This window comes from Caretta caretta, chromosome 10 (assembly GCF_965140235.1).
Source record: "Caretta caretta isolate rCarCar2 chromosome 10, rCarCar1.hap1, whole genome shotgun sequence".
Taxonomy (NCBI): Eukaryota; Metazoa; Chordata; order Testudines; family Cheloniidae; genus Caretta; species Caretta caretta.
Window position 1 is genome coordinate 46,338,911 of NC_134215.1, and position 20,145 is coordinate 46,359,055.

The 20,145-nt window shown below is 49.7% G+C and overlaps 2 protein-coding genes across 3 annotated transcripts in view; one reads left to right on the plus strand and one right to left on the minus strand.

The window, feature by feature from the left end:
- Window positions 1-10,952: 10,952 nt before the first annotated feature.
- Window positions 10,953-13,136, minus strand: LOC142073479 (uncharacterized). Its single transcript, XM_075133323.1, has 2 exons — window positions 12,136-13,136; window positions 10,953-11,547 (listed from the first exon to the last, which is right to left on the minus strand). The coding sequence occupies exons 1-2, from the start codon at window positions 12,716-12,718 to the stop codon at window positions 11,006-11,008; spliced, it is 1,125 nt and encodes a 374-aa protein (XP_074989424.1). The 5' UTR covers window positions 12,719-13,136; the 3' UTR covers window positions 10,953-11,005.
- A 3,970-nt stretch (window positions 13,137-17,106) lies between these two features.
- Window positions 17,107-20,145, plus strand: part of ALPK3 (alpha kinase 3) — an 89,362-nt gene continuing 86,323 nt past the window's right edge. Inside the window, exon 1 of one of the 2 annotated variants that reach the window (XM_048867546.2) lies at window positions 17,107-17,383. In XM_048867546.2, coding sequence (XP_048723503.2) covers window positions 17,208-17,383 — 176 coding nt within the window. In that variant the 5' untranslated portion in view covers window positions 17,107-17,207. The remainder of the gene's footprint in view (window positions 17,384-20,145) is intronic. The other variant, XM_048867547.2, reaches the window with a different exon arrangement.

Sequence of the window (20,145 nt, forward strand, 5' to 3'; positions counted from 1 at the left end):
ATGCTAACCTGAACTCTTAAGTGGCGTAGGCATAGGAATCCTAACCCTTGGGCGGGGAGCCCTATGTATGGGAACCCAAACCTTAGGGCATAGAGCCCTACCCATAGGAACCCTAACCCTAGGGCAGTGAGCCCTACCTATAGGAACTCAAACCGTAACTCCATGTGCCCTATCTATAGGAACCCTAATGCTAGGGAGGGGAGCCGTACCAATAGGAACCTTAAACTTTACTCCAAGTGGCCTACACATAGGAATACTAACCATAACTCCAAGCTGCCTACCCATAAGAACCCTAACTGTAGGGCGGGGAACACTACCCATAGGAACCCTAACCCTAGGGCGGGGAGCCCTACACATAGGAACCTGTAGCAGGGTGAGTACCCACTCCAGCTCTGAAGGGGTTAGAAAAGCCCTGCAGAGGGCTAGGGCTAGGGAAGGGAGCAAAACCCTGGCTGACTGGGGGAAGTGGTGGCAGCTGTGGACCACACCCCAATCAGGGCCCAGCTGGCTCTATAAAGGCTTTGAGCCAGATGTTCCAGTAGAGATGCTCTCTAGCTTGGAGAGAGAGGGACCTGACTGCAAGGGCTGAAAAAGTACCTAGATTAGGAGCAGGGCTGGGGAAGGCCAAGGGAGCTGGGAAGCTTGGGCTAGGAAAACCCCAGGCTTCAGACCTGGGAAGGTCTATTAGGTATGGGGGTTGCAGGGACAGCCATGGGTAGGCAGAGACAGCAGGTCCAAACGCCCTTGCCTGAGATCAGTGGCGTATACTGCAGTCTGCCCCAGGGAGCGGTGGCTAGTTGGTGACTGGCAGTAGCCTAAGACTGAAGTGAGGTGGGGATAGTGGGTGGGGGTTCCCCTGGGAGGGGGAGACCCAGAACTGTGGGGGTACTGCTGGGGGCAGCACCCAAGACTAGAGCACCAGGGTCCAGGAGGGACATGGGGGCCAGGGGTGGTGAGACACTGGCCTGAAGGTGGTGCTCTGGAGGCTGGATGCTAATTCCCTAAGATGACCAGCAGGAGGTGCTGCTGGGTGAGTCTGTACCCTGTGACAGAACCCTTACTCTAATTCAAATTGTCCATCCCATAGGAACCCTAAATCTAGGATGGGGAGCTCTACCAATGGGCCTCCTAAACCTATCTCCAAGTGGCCTAACCATAGGAATGCTAACCCTAGGGCCAGGGCCGCCCTTAAGATTTATGGGGCCCTATGCAGTATTATTAAACTGGTGTCAGACATAGGGGCAGCAGCCTGGGCTCCTAGCCCAGGGGAGGGGGGTAGGAGGGACAAGGCAGCAAGTATACCGAGCCGCCTGGCCCGCCTCATGGCGGTGGAGTGTTACAGTTCCCCACAGAGACCCTCTCCCTCATGCAGAATGCGTGGCCCTGGTGCATTTGGCTCTGTGAACACGGCCCCTGCCTAAGGAGACTGCAGCGCATGCTGGGTGTGTGGGAGCTGACCCGCTCTTACCTGCTGTCCTGGGCGATGGGTAAAGCTGCAGCTTGGGGAGGCTAGCTCCCCAGCCCACCACTTCTGCCTGTGGCTCTGCCCATACTCCCCTCCTGCTCTGCCTCAGGCCCTGCCCCCCCAGCCCACTGTCTCCCTCCTCTCTCCCCCCGCCCCGTCACCCCTTTCTAGCCAGGTCCCTGTACCCAAATGAAGCAAATGACATTTGAAAAAAAACACTCTTCTGCAATTTCTTTCTCAAGAAAATGGAGCATGTTTTCCACTGCATGGCAGATGGTGAAGACTGGACATGCAGAAGGTACCTAATTAAAAGCCCTAAACTTGAGAATAAAAAATGTCAGTCACAGGTTTTTTGATATACCCTGAAGTTTGTCAGATTTATTTGCAAAAACTTTGTAGTAAGGGCAAGTCAGCTGTCCTGCTGAATACAACATGAAATATTATGGAATACATGATGCAGCTCTTCTCAGTTTTATGTTTTCTTAATCAGTATTTCTAAGCTGATTTTATATTGTACTCTTAAGCCTTCATAAAGTAATCATTCCAGTTTACTACATATTTAACTCACTGAAACAAAGACATTATTTTAAATTCATCAGTCATAGAGGTTTAGTGTGTTCATAACAATGTTCATTGCTTTTAGAAAAAGGGAACACTAATTTACTTTGTGAGAGCTCCATAACAATAGACATGTTTATGAAATTTCACCAATTTTAAAAAATATATTTCCAAAGATTTTTAGGCATAACAAAGGATTTTATATCTTACTAAGGTACTGATTTTGCTTGCGGGTTCTCTTAAAACTAGTTCATTAAATAGTCAGAAGTAAAGAAAGGGAAACTTGTTTGTCCAGCTATCTGGAAGGAAAGGGGTGTTGTCCTTTGAAGGGCTCGCTTAAACAGGGGGGTGAAGAGAGAAAGGGATGGACAGAAAGATTTTGGAAACAAGTTTTTTGTACTATAGTAGTTAAAATTAAAATGTGTATTTTAGATAAATGTGGTCTTCTGAAAGATTTATTTTAAAAACTAGATGTCCGAAGATCCAAGCATTTAAGACTAAAGATGAATACTCAGATTGTGCATCTAAAAATCTATGCGAGGATTTTTTTAGAGATGTGATTTTATAATCTTTAGCAACACAATGATGAAGTATTTTTAAAGCAAATTTTAAATTAAGATCCTGTAGACTAACATGTTCTGAGTAAATATTACAATAATGCACAACTAATTTTGTCAGTAAATTAAGAAACTGACAGTATATACCCAGGGGTTGGCAAATGCCTGTTTGGATTCATTACCACTTGAATGGTTCTTTAACAGTTTTAAGGTTGTGCTAATAGGTCTGGCAGGCTGGAAGCCTTTTTCACTTTTAAGTTACTAGATCCCCTTCAGAGGAAGACTCCCCAGGCTGCAGCAGCCAGCTGTGGTGGGAGCCTGCAGGAAGTGTTAAAACAGGGATAGGAAGAGACGGGAGGATAGACATGAAGACCCAGGGGTGCCCCAAATTATCAGGTGCTCTACACAGCCGAGTATGCCTTAGGACGGCCCTGCCTAGGGCAGGGAGCCTAAGCCTGACTCCAAGAAGCCTACCCATGGAAACTGTAACCCCAGGGTGGGGAGCACTATCCAGGAGAAACCTAACCCTGAGGCAGGGAGCCCTCCTCATAGGAACATGAACCCTAGGGCAGGGAGCCCTTCCCATAGGAACCCTAAGTCCAAGTGGTGTAACCATAACCCTAACTCCAAGTGCCCTACCCATGGGAACCCTAATTCTAGGGCAGGGAGCCAAACCCTTTAGGGTCATAGGAGCAACAAGAGGGAAATGAGGGAGGGAATCTATTCAACTTCTTAGATGTCTATACACAAATGCAAGATATTTGGGGAATAAAGTGGAAGAACTGGAAGTATTAGTACATAAGCTAAAGTGTGACTGAATTGGCATCACAGAGACTTGGTGGAAAAAGTCTCATGACTGGAATATTGATATAGAGGGGTATAGGATGGACAAGGAGGAGGTGTTACATTATTCATTAAAAACATATACACCTGTTCTGAGGTCCAGAAGGCGGTGGGAGGCAGGCCAGCTCCAAGTCTCTGCGTAAAGATGAAGGGGGTAAAAAATAGGGGTGAGTAGGGGTTCTACTATACACCACCAAATCTGGCAGGCTCCCTACCCAGCTCCATGTGTTCCTGCAGCTCCTAGGTGGCAGAGGGGCCACGAGGCTCTGCGCAGCTCCCATTGGCTGGGAACTCTGCCTAGGAGCTGCAGGGCCATGCCAATGGGAACAAGGGAGCCCCCACCCCGAGGTAAGCGATTCTCCCTCCCACCCTCAACTGCTGAGCCAGCCCCCTTCCACACACCCAAACTGTTGCTGCTGGCCCCTGCAGAAGTCACGGAGGTCATGGAAAGTCATGGAATCCGTGACAGACTCGCAGCCTTAACCATGGGATGTGTGCCCAGAAATCTTAGCACCACATCTGAATGGACACATTGCCAGTGTGGGCACGAGACATTGCAGCAATGCCCACAGCATCAACTGTTAGTCTGTAGTGTGGCCACTTACCCTTGGGTAAGCAGGGGATTTGTCCCACTGTAGTAGGGGACTTTCTCTATGCACACTGTACCCCCAGCTGAACAGAGTGAAAAAAGGATCCGAGTCCCTGCCCTGATTCACTTCACCCCGGTACCTGCCCACCTTGACCTTCCCTCCCAACCCACCTGTGAGCAGAACTCACACAGGGAAAACTTTTTTCAGAGTAACAGCCGTGTTAGTCTGTATTCGCAAAAAGAAAAGGAGTACTTGTAGCACCTTAGAGACTAACCAATTTATTTGAGCATGAGCTTAATACATCTGATGAAGTGAGCTGTAGCTCATGAAAGCTCATGCTCAAATAAATTGGTTAGTCTCTAAGGTGCTACAAGTACTCCTTTTCTTTTTACAGGGAAAACTGAGACCAGGGGCTCCTGGGTGTTTACCTCAATCTCTCTGTGAGCAACTCTGGGCAGGGACGAGGTTGCTCTTCAGGATATGCCTAACTCGCTTGTCACCCTATTAACCTGCAATCACTGCAATTCACTTAAATATACATACAATGTATTTACACCAAAACTGTTTCTTTGGGGATTAAAGAACGCTTCACGGTGTCAGGCCTGTGAGGAAATTACTTGGGTGCAGTTCAATGCAGCAGTTTCTAAAGTGCAATACACTTACGGTTACAATACATTTACGAGTCTGCTGTCTCTTTCCTGGACAGGATGTGCTGCTGTGATGCTGCTGATGGCACTCTCCCAGGATGGGTTTGGGCTCTAGGTGACAGGACCCGTTCTCCACCTTCAGTTCTGGCCCTCCTGTCAGGCCACCTCCCTCCCTGGGTCTGGCACTTAATGCCCTCCCAATTGGCAATGTCCCACTCTGGGTCCGGCTCTTAACACCCTCTCCACAGACTTTGAGAAAGGGGCCTGTCTCTCCCCCTCTCCCATGACCAGTGCACATGATCCTGCTGCGACAGCAGGAGACTCATCCCACCACTATCACTACAATGCTTCTCTGGCTCCGGCTATTGATCTGGGCTGCTGCCCTCTCCCCAACTCACCTCTGGCTCTGGGTTGCTGCCCTCTCCCCTGCTCAGCTCCAGCCCGGCTGCACTCTCTCTCACTCTGCTTTACTCTGCCCTGACAGACCCAGCAGCAGCTCACGCAGAGCTCTGGACTCTTGATTTCCTCATTGGCTTGCCCACCCTGTCAATCAGCTGACTTGGAGTGCTGGCCTCCCCCCGTTGGCCTGGGGACCTGTCAGCCCTGGGATCCTGGCTCCTCTTTGGCCCTTCCCCTTTCTCCTGGTTTAGGGAGAGGGCAAACCGAAAACCCCCTAGACTTCAGGAAGTGTCCAACATCCCCTTACCTTTGTGATACCTCCTGCATGCGAGCCTAAGGCAAGACTCGAGTGAATGTGGCCCTGGCCCCTCAGCGTGCTCCTGTGCTGACAGAGGCAATGCCCTGACAACGGAAACTGGTGCCCCACGCACCCGCCCCAGCTGAGGGGTCCAGGTTGATGGAGGACCAGGCCGGCCCAGTGTTTTCCCCAGGAATTGAAATTAGGGGGGTGTTCAAAAATACAGGGGTGAGGTGAGGACCAATGAGGGGTGAGACTGTTAGGGTGAAGGTGGGCTGTATGACAGCATAGTAAAAACTGAAAAATGTTTCACGACCATTTTATTAGATTTAAATCATCACACAAATTTAAGTTGGCTACACTTAACACTTAACCTACTATCTGCATTCTTCTTGGTTTCTTGTTGTAATTTTGTACAACTCTGTTAATTAACTTCTCAAATGCAGTGCATTCATTTTTGATGGCTTCTCATGTGTCCGGTACTTCCAGTCCTTCATCATATGCTCATGATCACGCAGAAAGCGACTTCTTTCAGAACACAAAATTCTATTGAATGAGGAAAAAGAACACTCAACTGTAGCTGTTGTAACTGGGGCTAGAAAGAGATGAATTTCTACTTCTTTCATGTCAGGAAACATAGAACAAAAATTGAGTCAAACCACTAGTGATGATAAAAAAAATTGAAGTCAAATCTTCATTTGTTCATCATATGATATTCCATTCTGTGTTCAAATTCTCTATTCTGTCCTGATCACATGGCAGCCCCATTGCTGGTAGTGCCTCACTCCACTCATCTGTCAGTGTTTTATAAGACAGGCACCTGTAAAAGCTACGTAGAGGTTGATAGAATCCAGAAGTTGGTGTTGTACAGATGTAAGAATCAAGTCTGTGTACTTTACTTTTTCAGCTGGCTTAACAAAAACTTTTTGTCCCCTTCATTTAAGTGTAAGCAGAGTCAGGATGAGCTCCACCCTGACATCTGGTGGTGAGGTGTGGCTAGTTGTGGAAAAGAACTTCAGGGGCTGATCTCATTTGCATAGGCACACCCCCCCCCGCCCAGAATGAGGCCATAGCTGCCCAAATGGTCACTTTGGCTGCTGTGGGATTCCCAGTGTCTCTGTTATTGGGGCAGGAAGAATAAATTGTTATTACCCTGATTATGGGAATCAAGGACAGTGGAACTGCACTTTGCCTTTTGTTATGATGGAAGGATTCGCCATCAACTAAGTAGCACTCGCTAGGCAAGGGACATGGGTTCCAAAACTCTGTGAATTGAGAGAGGCTGGGGACAGGCATTAATACCTGGTGGTATAGGCCTTACATGCTAATCGCACTTCCTCCTCTCTCCACTGTGGAATACCAGAGCTAATTTTGATTCTATTAGGAGTCTAGCTATAGGCTGCTGAGCTGAATTCCCTTTGAGCTAATGGTGCACCAGCACTGAGGCTCCCCTACTACAAGCTGAAATCACAAAAGAGCTAAACTTACTAAGAGCTGAAATCACTGAGTGTTGTGTTAAGTAGTGGGGGAGCCTGAAGATATATGGTGGAGCAGTTTGCGGGTCGGTGAGCGGAGTGGCTGGTGGAGCAGAGCGGTTTGTTGGATGTCTAGAGCAGCCCATGGGGTGGCTGGCAGAGCGGAGCCCCATGGAGAGGTGGGGCCATCAGCTTTAGACCATGTAAGGTGCCCCTTACTCTCCCCCCCCCCGCCAAATCTCCACCCAGGTTGGGAGGTAAAACTCCGCAGATAAACTTTTGAACTCTGGGGCTGCCCTGACCAGGGACAGAGACTTTTGGGACTTTAGGTGATTTGGGTTGCTGGACTCAAGAACCAAAGGGAAAGGACATGCCCCAATTTGCTTGGGATGGGATTTTTGCTCATGGGTTGTGTTATGAATCCTGTTGGTGGTGTTTCCCCAACATAATGCCACATTGTTTCTCTCTGTTATTAAAAGGCTTTTTGCTACACTCAGACTGTGTGCTTGCAAGAGGGGAAGTATTGCCTCTTGGAGGCACCCAGCGGGGGTGGTATATATTTGTCCCAGGTCACTGGGTGGGGGCTCGAGCCGGTTTTGCATTGTGTTATTGGAATGGAACCCCTAGATACTGAACCCGGCCCTTGTTGCTACCAACTCTGACAGGCAGAAGGGTTACATAAGGAGCCAATATAAATGCTCTAATTAGTCAACTTCTGAACTGAAGTCTGTCTTCCAGTACATTTTCAATGGATATCCCTCTGATTGATCCAAGTGTAGCTTCCATTCCTGGACAGAAATCTACTACTGTTGTAGCAGATACTTGGATGGCATTGTTTAATGACCCAAGTGGTTTCAACAGTAGACTTACAAGAGAGAACGGTGATTGTCTTCTCTGAACTTGGTAGCAAAAGTAGTCCACCAGCCTCACTACTTAGATCCGTCCCATCTTGGTAGATACTTTCCAAAGCCAATAATAATGGTTGCAGTAATTTTAAGACAACAGCCAAGGATTGCTTATGGTTTTCCAGGTTGGACTACTTTGAACTTCAGTCCCAGTGCATCTTCTATATTTTCCAAGATGTTCAGTCCTTTTGGACTCTAGCTGAAAAAAAAAGTATAATGAAGACATTAAATTTATAGCTTTTAAAATGCCCTTTGAAAATTCTGCAGCTCGTACTAGAGCTAGCTGGAGTAGATGGCCTCTGCAGTGTGTATAGGAGAGATTAGAGTTACACTTTTTTCTGAGCAAAGCTTGTACTCCACTATGTTTTCCAGAGAAGTTTGCAGCTCCATCAAATGCACAAGCAGCCATCTGTTTGGGGTTCAATTTACAAGCATTTAACTCTTCTAAGGGTATGTCTACACTACGGAATAAGGTCGAATTTATAGAAGTCGGTTTTTTAGAAATCGGTTTTATATATTCGAGTGTGTGTGTCCCCACAGAAAATGCTCTAAGTGCATTAAGTGCATTAACTCGGCGGAGCGCTTCCACAGTACCGAGGCTAGAGTCGACTTCCGGAGCGTTGCACTGTGGGTAGCTATCCCACAGTTCCCGCAGTCTCCGCTGCCCATTGGAATTCTGGGTTGAGATCCCAATGCCTGATGGGGCTAAAACATTGTCGCGGGTGGTTCTGGGTACGTATCGTCAGGCCCCCGTTCCCTCCCTCCCTCCGTGAAAGCAAGGGCAGACAATCATTTCGCGCCTTTTTTCCTGAGTTACCTGTGCAGACGCCATACCACGGCAAGCATGGAGCCCGCTCAGGTAACCGTCACCCTATGTCTCCTGGGTGCTGGCAGACGCGGTACGGCTTTGCTGCACAGTAGCAGCAACCCATTGCCTTCTGGCAGCAGACGGTGCAATACGACTGGTAGTCGTCCTCGTCGTGTCCGAGGTGCTCCTGGCCATGTCGGCTGGGAGCGCCTGGGCAGACATGGGTGCAGAGGCTAAATCTGGAGTGACTTGACCAGGTCATTCTCTTTAGTCCTGCAGTCAGTCCTATTGAACCGTCTTATGGTGAGCGGGCAGGCGATACGGACTGCTAGCAGTCGTACTGTACCATCTTCTGCCAGGCAGGCAAGAGATGAGGATGGCTAGCAGTCGTATTGTACCATCTTCTGCCAGGCAGGCAAGAGATGAGGATGGCTAGCAGTCGTACTGTACCATCTTCTGCCGAGCAGCCATGAGATGTGGATGGAATGCAGTCCTTCTGCACCGTCTGCTGCCAGCCAAAGATGTAAAAGATAGATGGAGTGGGTCAAAACAAGAAATAGACCAGATTTGTTTTGTACTCATTTGCCTCCTCCCCTGTCTAGGGGACTCATTCCTCTAGGTCACACTGCAGTCACTCACAGAGAAGGTGCAGCGAGGTAAATCTAGCCATGTATCAATCAGAGGCCAGGCTAACCTCCTTGTTCCAATAAGAACGATAACTTAGGTGCACCATTTCTTATTGGAACCCTCCGTGAAGTCCTGCCTGAAATACTCCTTGATGTACAGGCACCCCCTTTGTTGATTTTAGCTCCCTGAAGCCAACCCTGTAAGCCGTGTCGTCAGTCGCCCCTCCCTCCGTCAGAGCAACGGCAGACAATCGTTCCGCGCCTTTTTTCTGTGCGGACGCCATACCAAGGCAAGCATGGAGGCCGCTCAGCTCACTTTGGCAATTAGGAGCACATTAAACACCACACGCATTATCCAGCAGTATATGCAGCACCAGAACCTGGCAAAGCGATACCGGGCGAGGAGGCAACGTCAGCGCGGTCACGTGAGTGATCAGGACATGGACACAGATTTCTCTGAAAGCATGGGCCCTGCCAATGCATGCATCATGGTGCTAATGGGGCAGGTTCATGCTGTGGAACGCCGATTCTGGGCTCGGGAAACAAGCACAGACTGGTGGGACCGCATAGTGTTGCAGGTCTGGGACGATTCCCAGTGGCTGCGAAACTTTCGCATGCGTAAGGGCACTTTCATGGAACTTTGTGACTTGCTTTCCCCTGCCCTGAGGCGCATGAATACCAAGATGAGAGCAGCCCTCACAGTTGAGAAGCGAGTGGCGATAGCCCTGTGGAAGCTTGCAACGCCAGACAGCTACCGGTCAGTTGGGAATCAATTTGGAGTGGGCAAATCTACTGTGGGGGCTGCTGTGATGCAAGTAGCCCACGCAATCAAAGATCTGCTGATAACAAGGGTAGTGACCCTGGGAAATGTGCAGGTCATAGTGGATGGCTTTGCTGCAATGGGATTCCCTAACTGTGGTGGGGCTATAGACGGAACCCATATCCCTATCTTGGCACCGGAGCACCAAGCTGCCGAGTACATAAACCGCAAGGGGTACTTTTCGATAGTGCTGCAAGCTCTGGTGGATCACAAGGGACGTTTCACCAACATCAACGTGGGATGGCCGGGAAAGGTGCATGATGCTCACATCTTCAGGAACTCTGGTCTGTTTCAAAAGCTGCAGGAAGGGACTTTATTCCCAGACCAGAAAATAACTGTTGGGGATGTTGAAATGCCTACATGTATCCTTGGGGACCCAGTCTACCCCTTAATGCCATGGCTCATGAAGCCGTACACAGGCAGCCTGGATAGTAGTCAGGAGCTGTTCAACTACAGGCTGAGCAAGTGCAGAATGGTGGTAGAATGTGCATTTGGACGTTTAAAGGCGCGCTGGCGCAGTTTACTGACTCGCTTAGACCTCAGCGAAACCAATATTCCCACTGTTATTACTGCTTGCTGTGTGCTCCACAATATCTGTGAGAGTAAGGGGGAGACGTTTATGGTGGGGTGGGAGGTTGAGGCAAATCGCCTGGCTGCTGGTTACGCGCAGCCAGACACCAGGGCGGTTAGAAGAGCACAGGAGGGCGCGGTACGCATCAGAGAAGCTTTGAAAACCAGTTTCATGACTGGCCAGGCTACGGTGTGAAAGTTCTGTTTCTTTCTCCTTGATGAAACCCCCCGCCCCTTGGTTCACTCTACTTCCCTGTAAGCTAACCACCCGCCCCTCCTCCCTTCAATCACCGCTTGCAGAGGCAATAAAGTCATTGTCGCTTCACATTCATGCATTCTTTATTCATTCATCACACAAATAGGGGGATGACTACCAAGGGAGCCCAGGAGGGGTGGTGGAGGAGGGAAGGAAAATGCCGCACAGCACTTTAAAAGTTTACAACTTTAAAATTTATTGAATGACAGCCTTCTTTTTTTTGGGCAATCCTCTGTGGTGCAGTGGCTGGTTGGCCGGAGGCCCCCCCACCGTGTTCTTGGGCGTCTGGGTGTGGAGGCTATGGAACTTGGGGAGGAGGGCGGTTGGTTACAGAGGGGCTGCAGTGGCAGTCTGTGCTCCAGCTGCCTTTGCTGCAGCTCAACCATACACTGGAGCATACTGGTTTGGTCCTGCAGCAGCCTCAGCATTGAATCCTGCCTCCTCTCATCACGCTGCCGCCACATTTGAGCTTCAGCCCTGTCTTCAGCCCGCCACTTACTCTCTTCAGCCCGCCACTTACTCTCTTCAGCCCGCCACCTCTCCTCCCGGTCATTTTGTGCTTTCCTGCACTCTGACATTATTTGCCTCCACGCATTCGTCTGTGCTCTGTCAGTGTGGGAGGACAGCATGAGCTCGGAGAACATTTCATCGCGAGTGCGTTTTTTTTTCTTTCTAAGCTTCACTAGCCTCTGGGAAGGAGAGGATCCTGTGATCATTGAAACACATGCAGCTGGTGGAGAAAAAAAAAGGGACAGCGGTATTTAAAAAGACACATTTTATAAAACAGTGGCTACACTCTTTCAGGGTAAACCTTGCTGTTAACATTACATACATAGCACATGTGCTTTCGTTACAAGGTCGCATTTTGCCTCCTCCCACCGCGTGACTACCCCCTCAACCTTCCCCCCTCCCTGTGGCTAACAGCGGGGAACATTTCTGTTTAGCCACAGGCAAACAGCCCAGCAGGAATGGGCTCCTCTGAGTGTCCCCTGAAGAAAAGCACTCTATTTCAACCAGGTGACCATGAATTATATCTCACTCTCCTGAGGATAACACAGAGAGATAAAGAACGGATGTTGTTTGAATGCCAGCAAACATACACTGCAATGCTTTGTTCTACAATGATTCCCGAGTACGTGTTACTGGCCTGGAGTGGTAAAGTGTCCTACCATGAAGGACGCAATAAGGCTGCCCTCCCCAGAAACCTTTTGCAAAGGCTTTAGGACTACATCTAGGAGAACCGCAAATGCCAGGGCAAAGTAATCCTTTCACATGCTTGCTTTTAAACCATGTATAGTATTTTAAAAGGTACACTCACCAGAGGTCCCTTCTCTGCCTGCTGGGTCCAGGAGGCAGCCTTGGGTGGGTTCGGGGGGTACTGGCTCCAGGTCTAGGGTGAGAAACAGTTCCTGGCTGTCGGGAAAACCGGTTTCTCTGCTTGCTTGCTGTGAGCTATCTACAACCTCCTCCTCCTCCTCATCTTCTTCGTCCCCAAAACCTGCTTCCGTATTGCCTCCATCTCCATTGAAGGAGTCAAACAACACGGCTGGGGTAGTGGTGGCTGAACCCCCTAAAATGGCATGCAGCTCATCATGGAAGCGGCATGTTTGGGGCTCTGACCCAGAGCGGCTGTTCGCCTCTCTGGTTTTCTGGTAGGCTTGCCTCAGCTCCTTCAGTTTCACGCGGCACTGCTTCGGGTCCCTGTTATGGCCTCTGTCCTTCATGCCCTGGGAGATTTTCACAAAGGTTTTGGCATTTCGAAAACTGGAACGGAGTTCTGATAGCACGGATTCCTCTCCCCAAACAGCGATCAGATCCCGTACCTCCCGTTCGGTCCATGCTGGAGCTCTTTTGCGATTCTGGGACTCCATCATGGTCACCTGTGCTGATGAGCTCTGCATGGTCACCTGCAGCTTGCCACGCTGGCCAAACAGGAAATGAGATTCAAAAGTTCGCGGTTCTTTTCCTGTCTACCTGGCCAGTGCATCTGAGTTGAGAGTGCTGTCCAGAGCGATCATAATGGAGCACTCTGGGATAGCTCCCGGAGGCCAATACCATCGAATTGTGTCCACAGTACCCCAAATTCGAGCCGGCAACGTCGATTTAAGCGCTAATCCACTTGTCAGGGGTGGAGTAAGGAAATCGATTTTAAGAGCCCTTTAAGTTGAAATAAAGGGCTTCATTGTGTGGACGGGTGCAGGTTTACATCGATTTAACGCTGCTAAATTCGACCTAAAGTCCTAGTGTAGACCAGGGCTAAGACGTGAGTTGTCAGAAATGCAGCCGATTTGTCTTCTATACCAGAACATCTAGAAATTCATCTACTGGCTTACCACAGACATCAAGATAACCTACGCAGTGACTTAATACTTGACACCCATTTGCATCGGTTCATTCATCAGCCATATATGCACATTTTTAGAATGAGGTGGGAGAGTTCTTCACTTTTTCAACTGCTGAGTCTTTCACTGTTGCACTGCATGCTTCTAATCAGTCAGTTGAGTTTCTTGCAGAAAGATAGTGAGCATTTGCTGGTCTTGGTTGGAACAAGTGTCCAACTTCAGGATGAACAAATGACAATGCACTCAACATTGGCCTCCAGTTTGTAGTGTGTGATGTCTCTTGCTTAAAGAGAAAGTATGATGTGACCGCCACGTTTGTTTGAATAAACAGTCTCCAGCATTTTTAACAGCCCCATTAAGTACTTCTAAAGTTGGCTTTGACAATGATTGTCTTTTAAGGTTTTCTGCATGTCAATGCAGTCCAGAGAATTGGTGTTTTTGCAGCCTTTCCACATAGTTTGTCAGCATTGGCTTTGCTAATCGGTGTAGCAAACCAAGCTCCTCCACTTTTATTATATAAATCCATGGTATGCTCACCCCTTGAATTGTGAGTGCAGTTCTGGTTTGCCCCATTTCAAAAAAGATCTGTTGGAGTTGGAAAAGGTACAGAGAGAGGCAACTAAAATGATGAGGGGTATGGAACAGCTTCCATATGAGGAGAGAATAAAAAGACTGGGACTTTTTAGCTTAGAAAAGAGACAACTAAGAGGGGATATGATACAGGTCTATAAAATCTTGACTGGTGTGGAGAAAGCGAATAAGTTCCTTCACATAAAACAAGAACTAGGGATAAATGAAATTAATAGGCAGCGGGTTTAAAACAAACAAAAGGAAATACTACTTCACACAACACACAGTCAACCTGTGTGACTTTTTGCCAGGGGGTGTTGTGAAGGCCAAAACTATAACAGGGTTCAAAAAAGAACTAGATAAGTTCATGGAGGATATGTCCATCAATGGCTATTAGTCAGGATGGGCAGGGATGCAACACTGTGCTCTGAGAGCCTCAGCTGGTCAGAAGCTGAGAGTTGATGACAGAGGATGGATCACTCAATAAATTGCCCTGTTCTGTTAAATCCCTTTGAAGCATCTGGCATTGTCCACTGTTGGAAGACAGATTATTGGGCTAGATGGACCATTGGTCTGATCCAATATGGCCATTCTTATGTAAAAATTAATTATAATGTTTAGTACAGAAACTCCACAAGATAACAACCTCTCAAGATAATGATCTTGGCAAATAATGCATTTTTTAAAAAAATCTTGGCCTACTAGGAAATGTATATTTATATAAGTTTCTTAGACACAAATCTAGCATTCTGGAGCAAAGTCAGTAAAACACAGCCCAACAAACAAATGTTCCTTTAATATGTCCCTCCCTTCTCCCTCTACTACACCCCACACGTAGTTGTTGTCCTTGGTCAGTGAAGACCCACAGTTCAGAGGTGCTTTCGCATGAGTTCACCTCCCACCTCCCTTCACATGAGTTGCACCTTGCTCATTCCTCCAGCTGCTTGCCACTTGTTCCGGCTGCTTACTCTGGCTGCTGTTTGTCATGCCACAATTCACTCCACCACTCCATTGCCGCTGGCCCTGTGCCATCTCCTTCTGCTGCCACTGTGACCTCTGTGAGTCGGTCTCTTGAGGTTCCACCCAGCTCTCAGTGATTTCAGCTCTCAGTGGGGGAACCTCACAGCGAGTGCAGGCTGGGCTGTCTTTTCCACAGACATGCTGTCCTGCAGGAGGTCTAAGCACTTAGACCTGATTATTAGTGATTTCAGCTCTAGTGACCACTTAACAAAATAAAAAAGATTCTCTATAGAGTCTAATAAGTTCTATCTTTACATAGGGGAGAGGAGCAAGTCAAATAGTGCCTGTGACTCTTCGGCACAGACCACACCACCAAGCAAAACCCCTGTCCCGTCCCCCCAACTCTTTCCACTGGGATCTGCCATCCAAACCCCTTGCTTAGCAAGTGCAGTTCAGCAGAGGGTGACCAGTGCTTAATTTGTAATGAAAGAGGTGACAGGGCTCAAGCAAGTTTTTTTTACTTGCAAAACTGATGTGGCAAGCCCACAGGTCTCCGGGCTATGAACTGACAAGCCTAGAGGTGCTGGGGCTCTGCCCTGGCAAAAATTAAGAATTGAGGATGACCCCTCTCAATCAGGACAGGCTAAGCACAGTTCTGTTGCCCTTTACTCCTACAATAAGGATAACAACATTTCATGACACCCCCCCACACACACACATTCAATACTAAAATGATTTGTATCCCAACACCAGCCAAAATTGATCACCTGGGCAGCACAGTTCTGTCTGCTGGATATCTAGGACGAGTAGGTGAGTTCATGTAAATACAGTCTGGTCCTGAAGCCTTCCCCCACTCCCCCGGCTCATCACTAGCTGTCAGGGGAGAGAGCTCATTCAGACCTTGCTTACAAATCATAATTTAAAATTATAAGGTTGGCCAACATTGCCAAAACAAATGTGCCAACATTGTCAGAAAAAACAAGAGCTGGGTGAAGAAGCTAGTCTTTGTTCATACTTTCAAACCTATTACACTTTTTCAGGTACACCTATTTTATCACATACTATATATATATATTTTAAAGTGTGTATTAATGTTTCATTTTCAATTCAAATTTCCAATGACTAAATTGACAACACTGCATAACTACTAGTTGACCACTGGGGGGGGGCTATTTGGGGAAATTCTGGGGGTGTAGGGAAATCCCTACAACCCGCTGCAGAAGGCACTGTTTTGAGAAGTGGCCTGGAGGTCAGAAAGCCGGGGAGGCTGAGAGAGAGCAAAAAGAAAAGGAGTACTTGTGGCACCTTAGAGACTAATAGTCCTTTTTCTTTTTGCGGATACAGACTAACATGGCTGCTACGCTGAAACCTGTCAGAGAGAGCAGTCATTGGCCGGCTAACGGGGCTGGGTTAGCTGGCATTAGGCTGTAGCCTCATTTGATAAATGTAACAGGAATCATGGGAGACAATGGACCCTGACCCTGTCATGTGATGAGGTAATAACCTTGTCACTCCAACCAGGTCATGTGCCTGGGACCAGACAATACAATTCAGCCTTATACCCTTATTACAGCGGGAAGGTCATGGGAGATCCCCAGTGCTGGGGAGCAGAGAGGGGGAGTAGGGTGATCCTGTGGCCCAGGTGAAGGGATGGATGGGCGAAGGGGAAAGGAATCCTGGGGCGCAGACAAGGAGAGGGACAGGAGGTGGTCGAAAGCAGTGCCTGGGTGGGGAGGGGTCCCAGTTCCCACAGCTGGGATGGGAGGAGGATATTGGTGTCCAGGCAGTTAGAGGAGCGTGCGTGGAGCCTGGCACCCAAGCAGGGCTCGGAGTATGTGCCTGGGGGGGACCCCAGTGCTGTGGCAAAGGAGGGGAGTCATGGTGTCTGGGGGGAATGGGGCTGGGAAGAGGAGGTTGTGATGAAGTGGCTGGGGGTCCCAGTGGCATGCTGAGGTTTGAGAGGGACTTGGTCCTGGATGTGAGGGGATCATGGTAAGGTGGCTCCCGATGGCCTGCCTGAAGAAGTTCCTAGTCTGGGGTGGGGAGCGGGTTCTGGAGCCGGGGTTCCGGGCGGTCCTTGTGCCCAGTGTCCAAGTATGGGGATCCCGGTGTCCAGTGCGGGAGGTCACGGTGCAGGGGTCCTTGTGCCCAGTGTCCCAGTGCGGGGATCCCGGGCGTGGGGTCCTGGTGCCCAATGTCCCAGTGCGGGGCTGCAGGTGCTCGGTTTGGGAGATCCCGGTGCCGGAACCCGGCTGCGGGGTGCCCCAGGCTGTCCGGCTCCGAGTGAGTGACAGCCCCATGTGCGGTGGGGCGCGGCGCCCGGGGCCTGGAAATGCTGACAGAAGCGCTGGTGTCTAAAAATAGCCGCTGATGGAGCGGGGCGGGCGCTACGCAGGGAGCCGGGGGCGCAGGATAGGTCGGGGACCGCCCCGCGGGCAGCCCGCTCCCCCAGCGCGTCCCGGGACGCGCAGTCCCCCTGTCGTCGGGGCTCCGGGAGGGCGGGCGCCGCCGGGTGGAGATGGGCTCCCGCCGGAGACCCCTGAGCCGCTCCTACTCGGGCAACGGGCGCTACTCGCTCTACAGCCCCAGCAGCTCCCCCGGCCCCGGGGCGGAGAGCGAGGAGGGCGAGGGCCCCGGCTGGAGCGCCCGGCCCGACAGCCGCAGCTACCTGCTCAGCATCCGGCCAGAGAACAGGTGGGGGCCGGCCGGGGGTCTGGGCGCTAGGCTTGGCGGGAGCCCCGGCCCCGACGCGGGGCTGGGTCCGAGCGGCGCGGCGCGGCGCGGCGCGGCGGGGCAGGGCGGGGGGGCAACTGGGTTGCGGAGGCGGGCTGGGGGCCGGGGAAGGGGTTGGGTGCCAGGCTGGAGGTGTCTAAGAGCAGGGCTCCGGGCCAGGCCGGTGGGGGCAGCGGGGGTGGGCTAAGGCGCCGGGGGCCCCGCGGGCGGGCGCTGTGGCTGCGGGGGAGGCCTGGCGTTGGCCCTGAAGCTCCTTGCGCCCCGCAGCTGCAGCTTGGCGTAGCTCGGGCCTGAAGGACGCTGGGCGCAGGGACTGCCGCCTGTCGGGTCCCTGGCACGTGGGGCAGCAGCCAAGGCTCCCGCGGTGGAGAGGGCCGCCCTTAGAGGAGCACCCACGTGTCGGATCCAGGGTCAGTGCTGGCCAAACCCCAGTGCTTTGTCTCCTCTAGGGCACCTGTGCCCTTCCAGCCCAGCCCGGACTAGCCAGGGTAGAGTCAGAGCCTATCCCCTAGGGAAGTTCCCTTGGTAACTGGCCCAGGTGCAGGATTGGGGCTAAGGCCAGCTGAAGAAAGCCGGGCTCGTGTGTAGGACTCAGTGCTGGGGCCCTTTCTGGAAATGGGTAATCCAGACGGTCTGATGTGTGTGTGCCCTGTGTGTGGCTTTGGGTCATTTCGCCTCTCCCCTTGTGAATTTCCCTGAGTGTGTTTGTGTAACTGCCAGCCATTCTGGCAACCAGTTTAGGTACTATTGGTAGGGAATGCTATTATCAAGGCTTGCCCTGAAGTGCGGGTGAGCTCGCACTGTGCATTACACCCAGGTAACTAACACAGAAACACAAATGGCATCAGTGGGCAATAGCAATGAATATTGTAGGAAGCAGAAGAGCAGTAGCATGCTCCTTCTATCTGTAATGGGAAATGTAATGGCAGAAAAGCCCAAAAGCCCAGTGCTTCTCTTCTACCTAAAGTGGGTCCCTTTCCCCATTCCCCTGACCCCCAAACAGTTGCTGAGTTTGTGTGGAACTTGGGAAGGTTTGTTGTAACTCTTGTATAAGCACCTAGTAATATACTTTGATGGATGACTTATAAATCAATAAAAAGAATGACACTTTAGGGCCCACAGTGGAGAGGCATTATTCCGATGAGGCACTTGTTTCTGAATGATAGAACAGTCCTTTGGAACAACACATAGCTTTGCACTTAGGAGACGCAAGGGCACTGGCTGGCAGTGATCCTCAAGAGAGGAAGAATGAGCTTGTATTTGGTGTGACAATCCTAGCTCTGTCACAGATTTCCCGGGTGACTGGGCAAGCTGCTTACACAAACTGAGGGCTGACTTTGCAAACTCAGGTACCCAATCTGCCTCCTGGAATCTGTGCTCCTTATGAGAAGAGAAGCAAGTGCATTGTTGCTGCCCTCTGCTTCAGTCTCGGGTTGGGAGGGGTAACTCCTGTGAGTGGTGTTCTGGTTTCATTGCTGGTGGAAAGCTGAGGAGCAGGAGGTTGGATTTGTATCTGGAATAAGCTCTCCCTCCTGCTCTCTGGAATCTCATTCTTGTTTAGAATGTCCTGATTTTATAGGGACAGTTTTGATATTTGGGGCTTTGCCTTCTATAGGCACCAATTACCCACCACTCCATGTCCTGTTTTTTCACACTTGCTCTCTAGTCACCCTAGTCTTGTTATGACAGCTCCATTGTACCTGAGGGGTGCAGTTTTCTTGCAAGGCTTCTGTGATGGAGAGGAGGAGATTCCTTTGGTAGCTTGGGCCCACTATATGGTGGAGTGATACATGTATGCCACAAAGTCCCTAAAGTTGCATAGTAGTAACCTGTGATTCACAGTATCAAATGTTGTACATATGTCCAGTAATGAGCACAGAGATGTGCCTGCTGCCCATGGCTGAGGAGATCAGTGTGATCAAAGAGCTGTGTCCCGCTCTACAGCCCATGGGAGAGGGCTCCAGTACATGGGTGAAAGGCAGCTACTACTGGAGTTGGCTCTTTAGTAGAGTCTTGCCAAAAAATGGCAGCTTAGACACTGGGTTAGTGGGTTGGAAATCTGATTGTGTCCAGTAATTGCTCCTTAAATGCTCTTGTCAGAAGAGTGAAAAGTGTCATGATGTTCTGGTCATTTGTCTCTCAATGACTGTCAGAATTGCTCTGCTTACAGGTAAAAACATCTGCAATCCTTACAAACTCAGCCTGGGCTCTGAGACTGACACTGGGTTCTCTGCTTCTCATGTGTCCAGACTCTAATCAATACCCTGCAGGCCAAATTATGCATTAAATCTCATCTTTGCAACCTATGAATGTTATGAAGGGGCCAGTAGAAGTTGGCAAACAATTGTCTTAATTCACTGGAAAGAAAGTAATTGTTTGCTACATTTTACAGGAGTAAAAATACAAGTTGAAAATTAGGTGCTGAGGGAATTTGAAGAGCAATTGTTTATACATAAAACAAACTCATGCATTTGAAGCAAGAATCTTGTGAGAATTTTAAGACAGATCACAGGGAGTGAAGAAGCACTTAAGTGGGATAAGAACAGTGCAGAGAGGACAAGTTGCATCAGTCTTTGCCTCACAGGATGCTAGAAGTACCTACCTCAAACCTATACTTTTTGGGTAATAAAGAGGTACTAAGAGAATGAAGTGTCAAAAGGAGGTATTGGAACAAAGTCATAAATAGAGAATAACAAGTCATCAAAACCAGATAATACATGCCA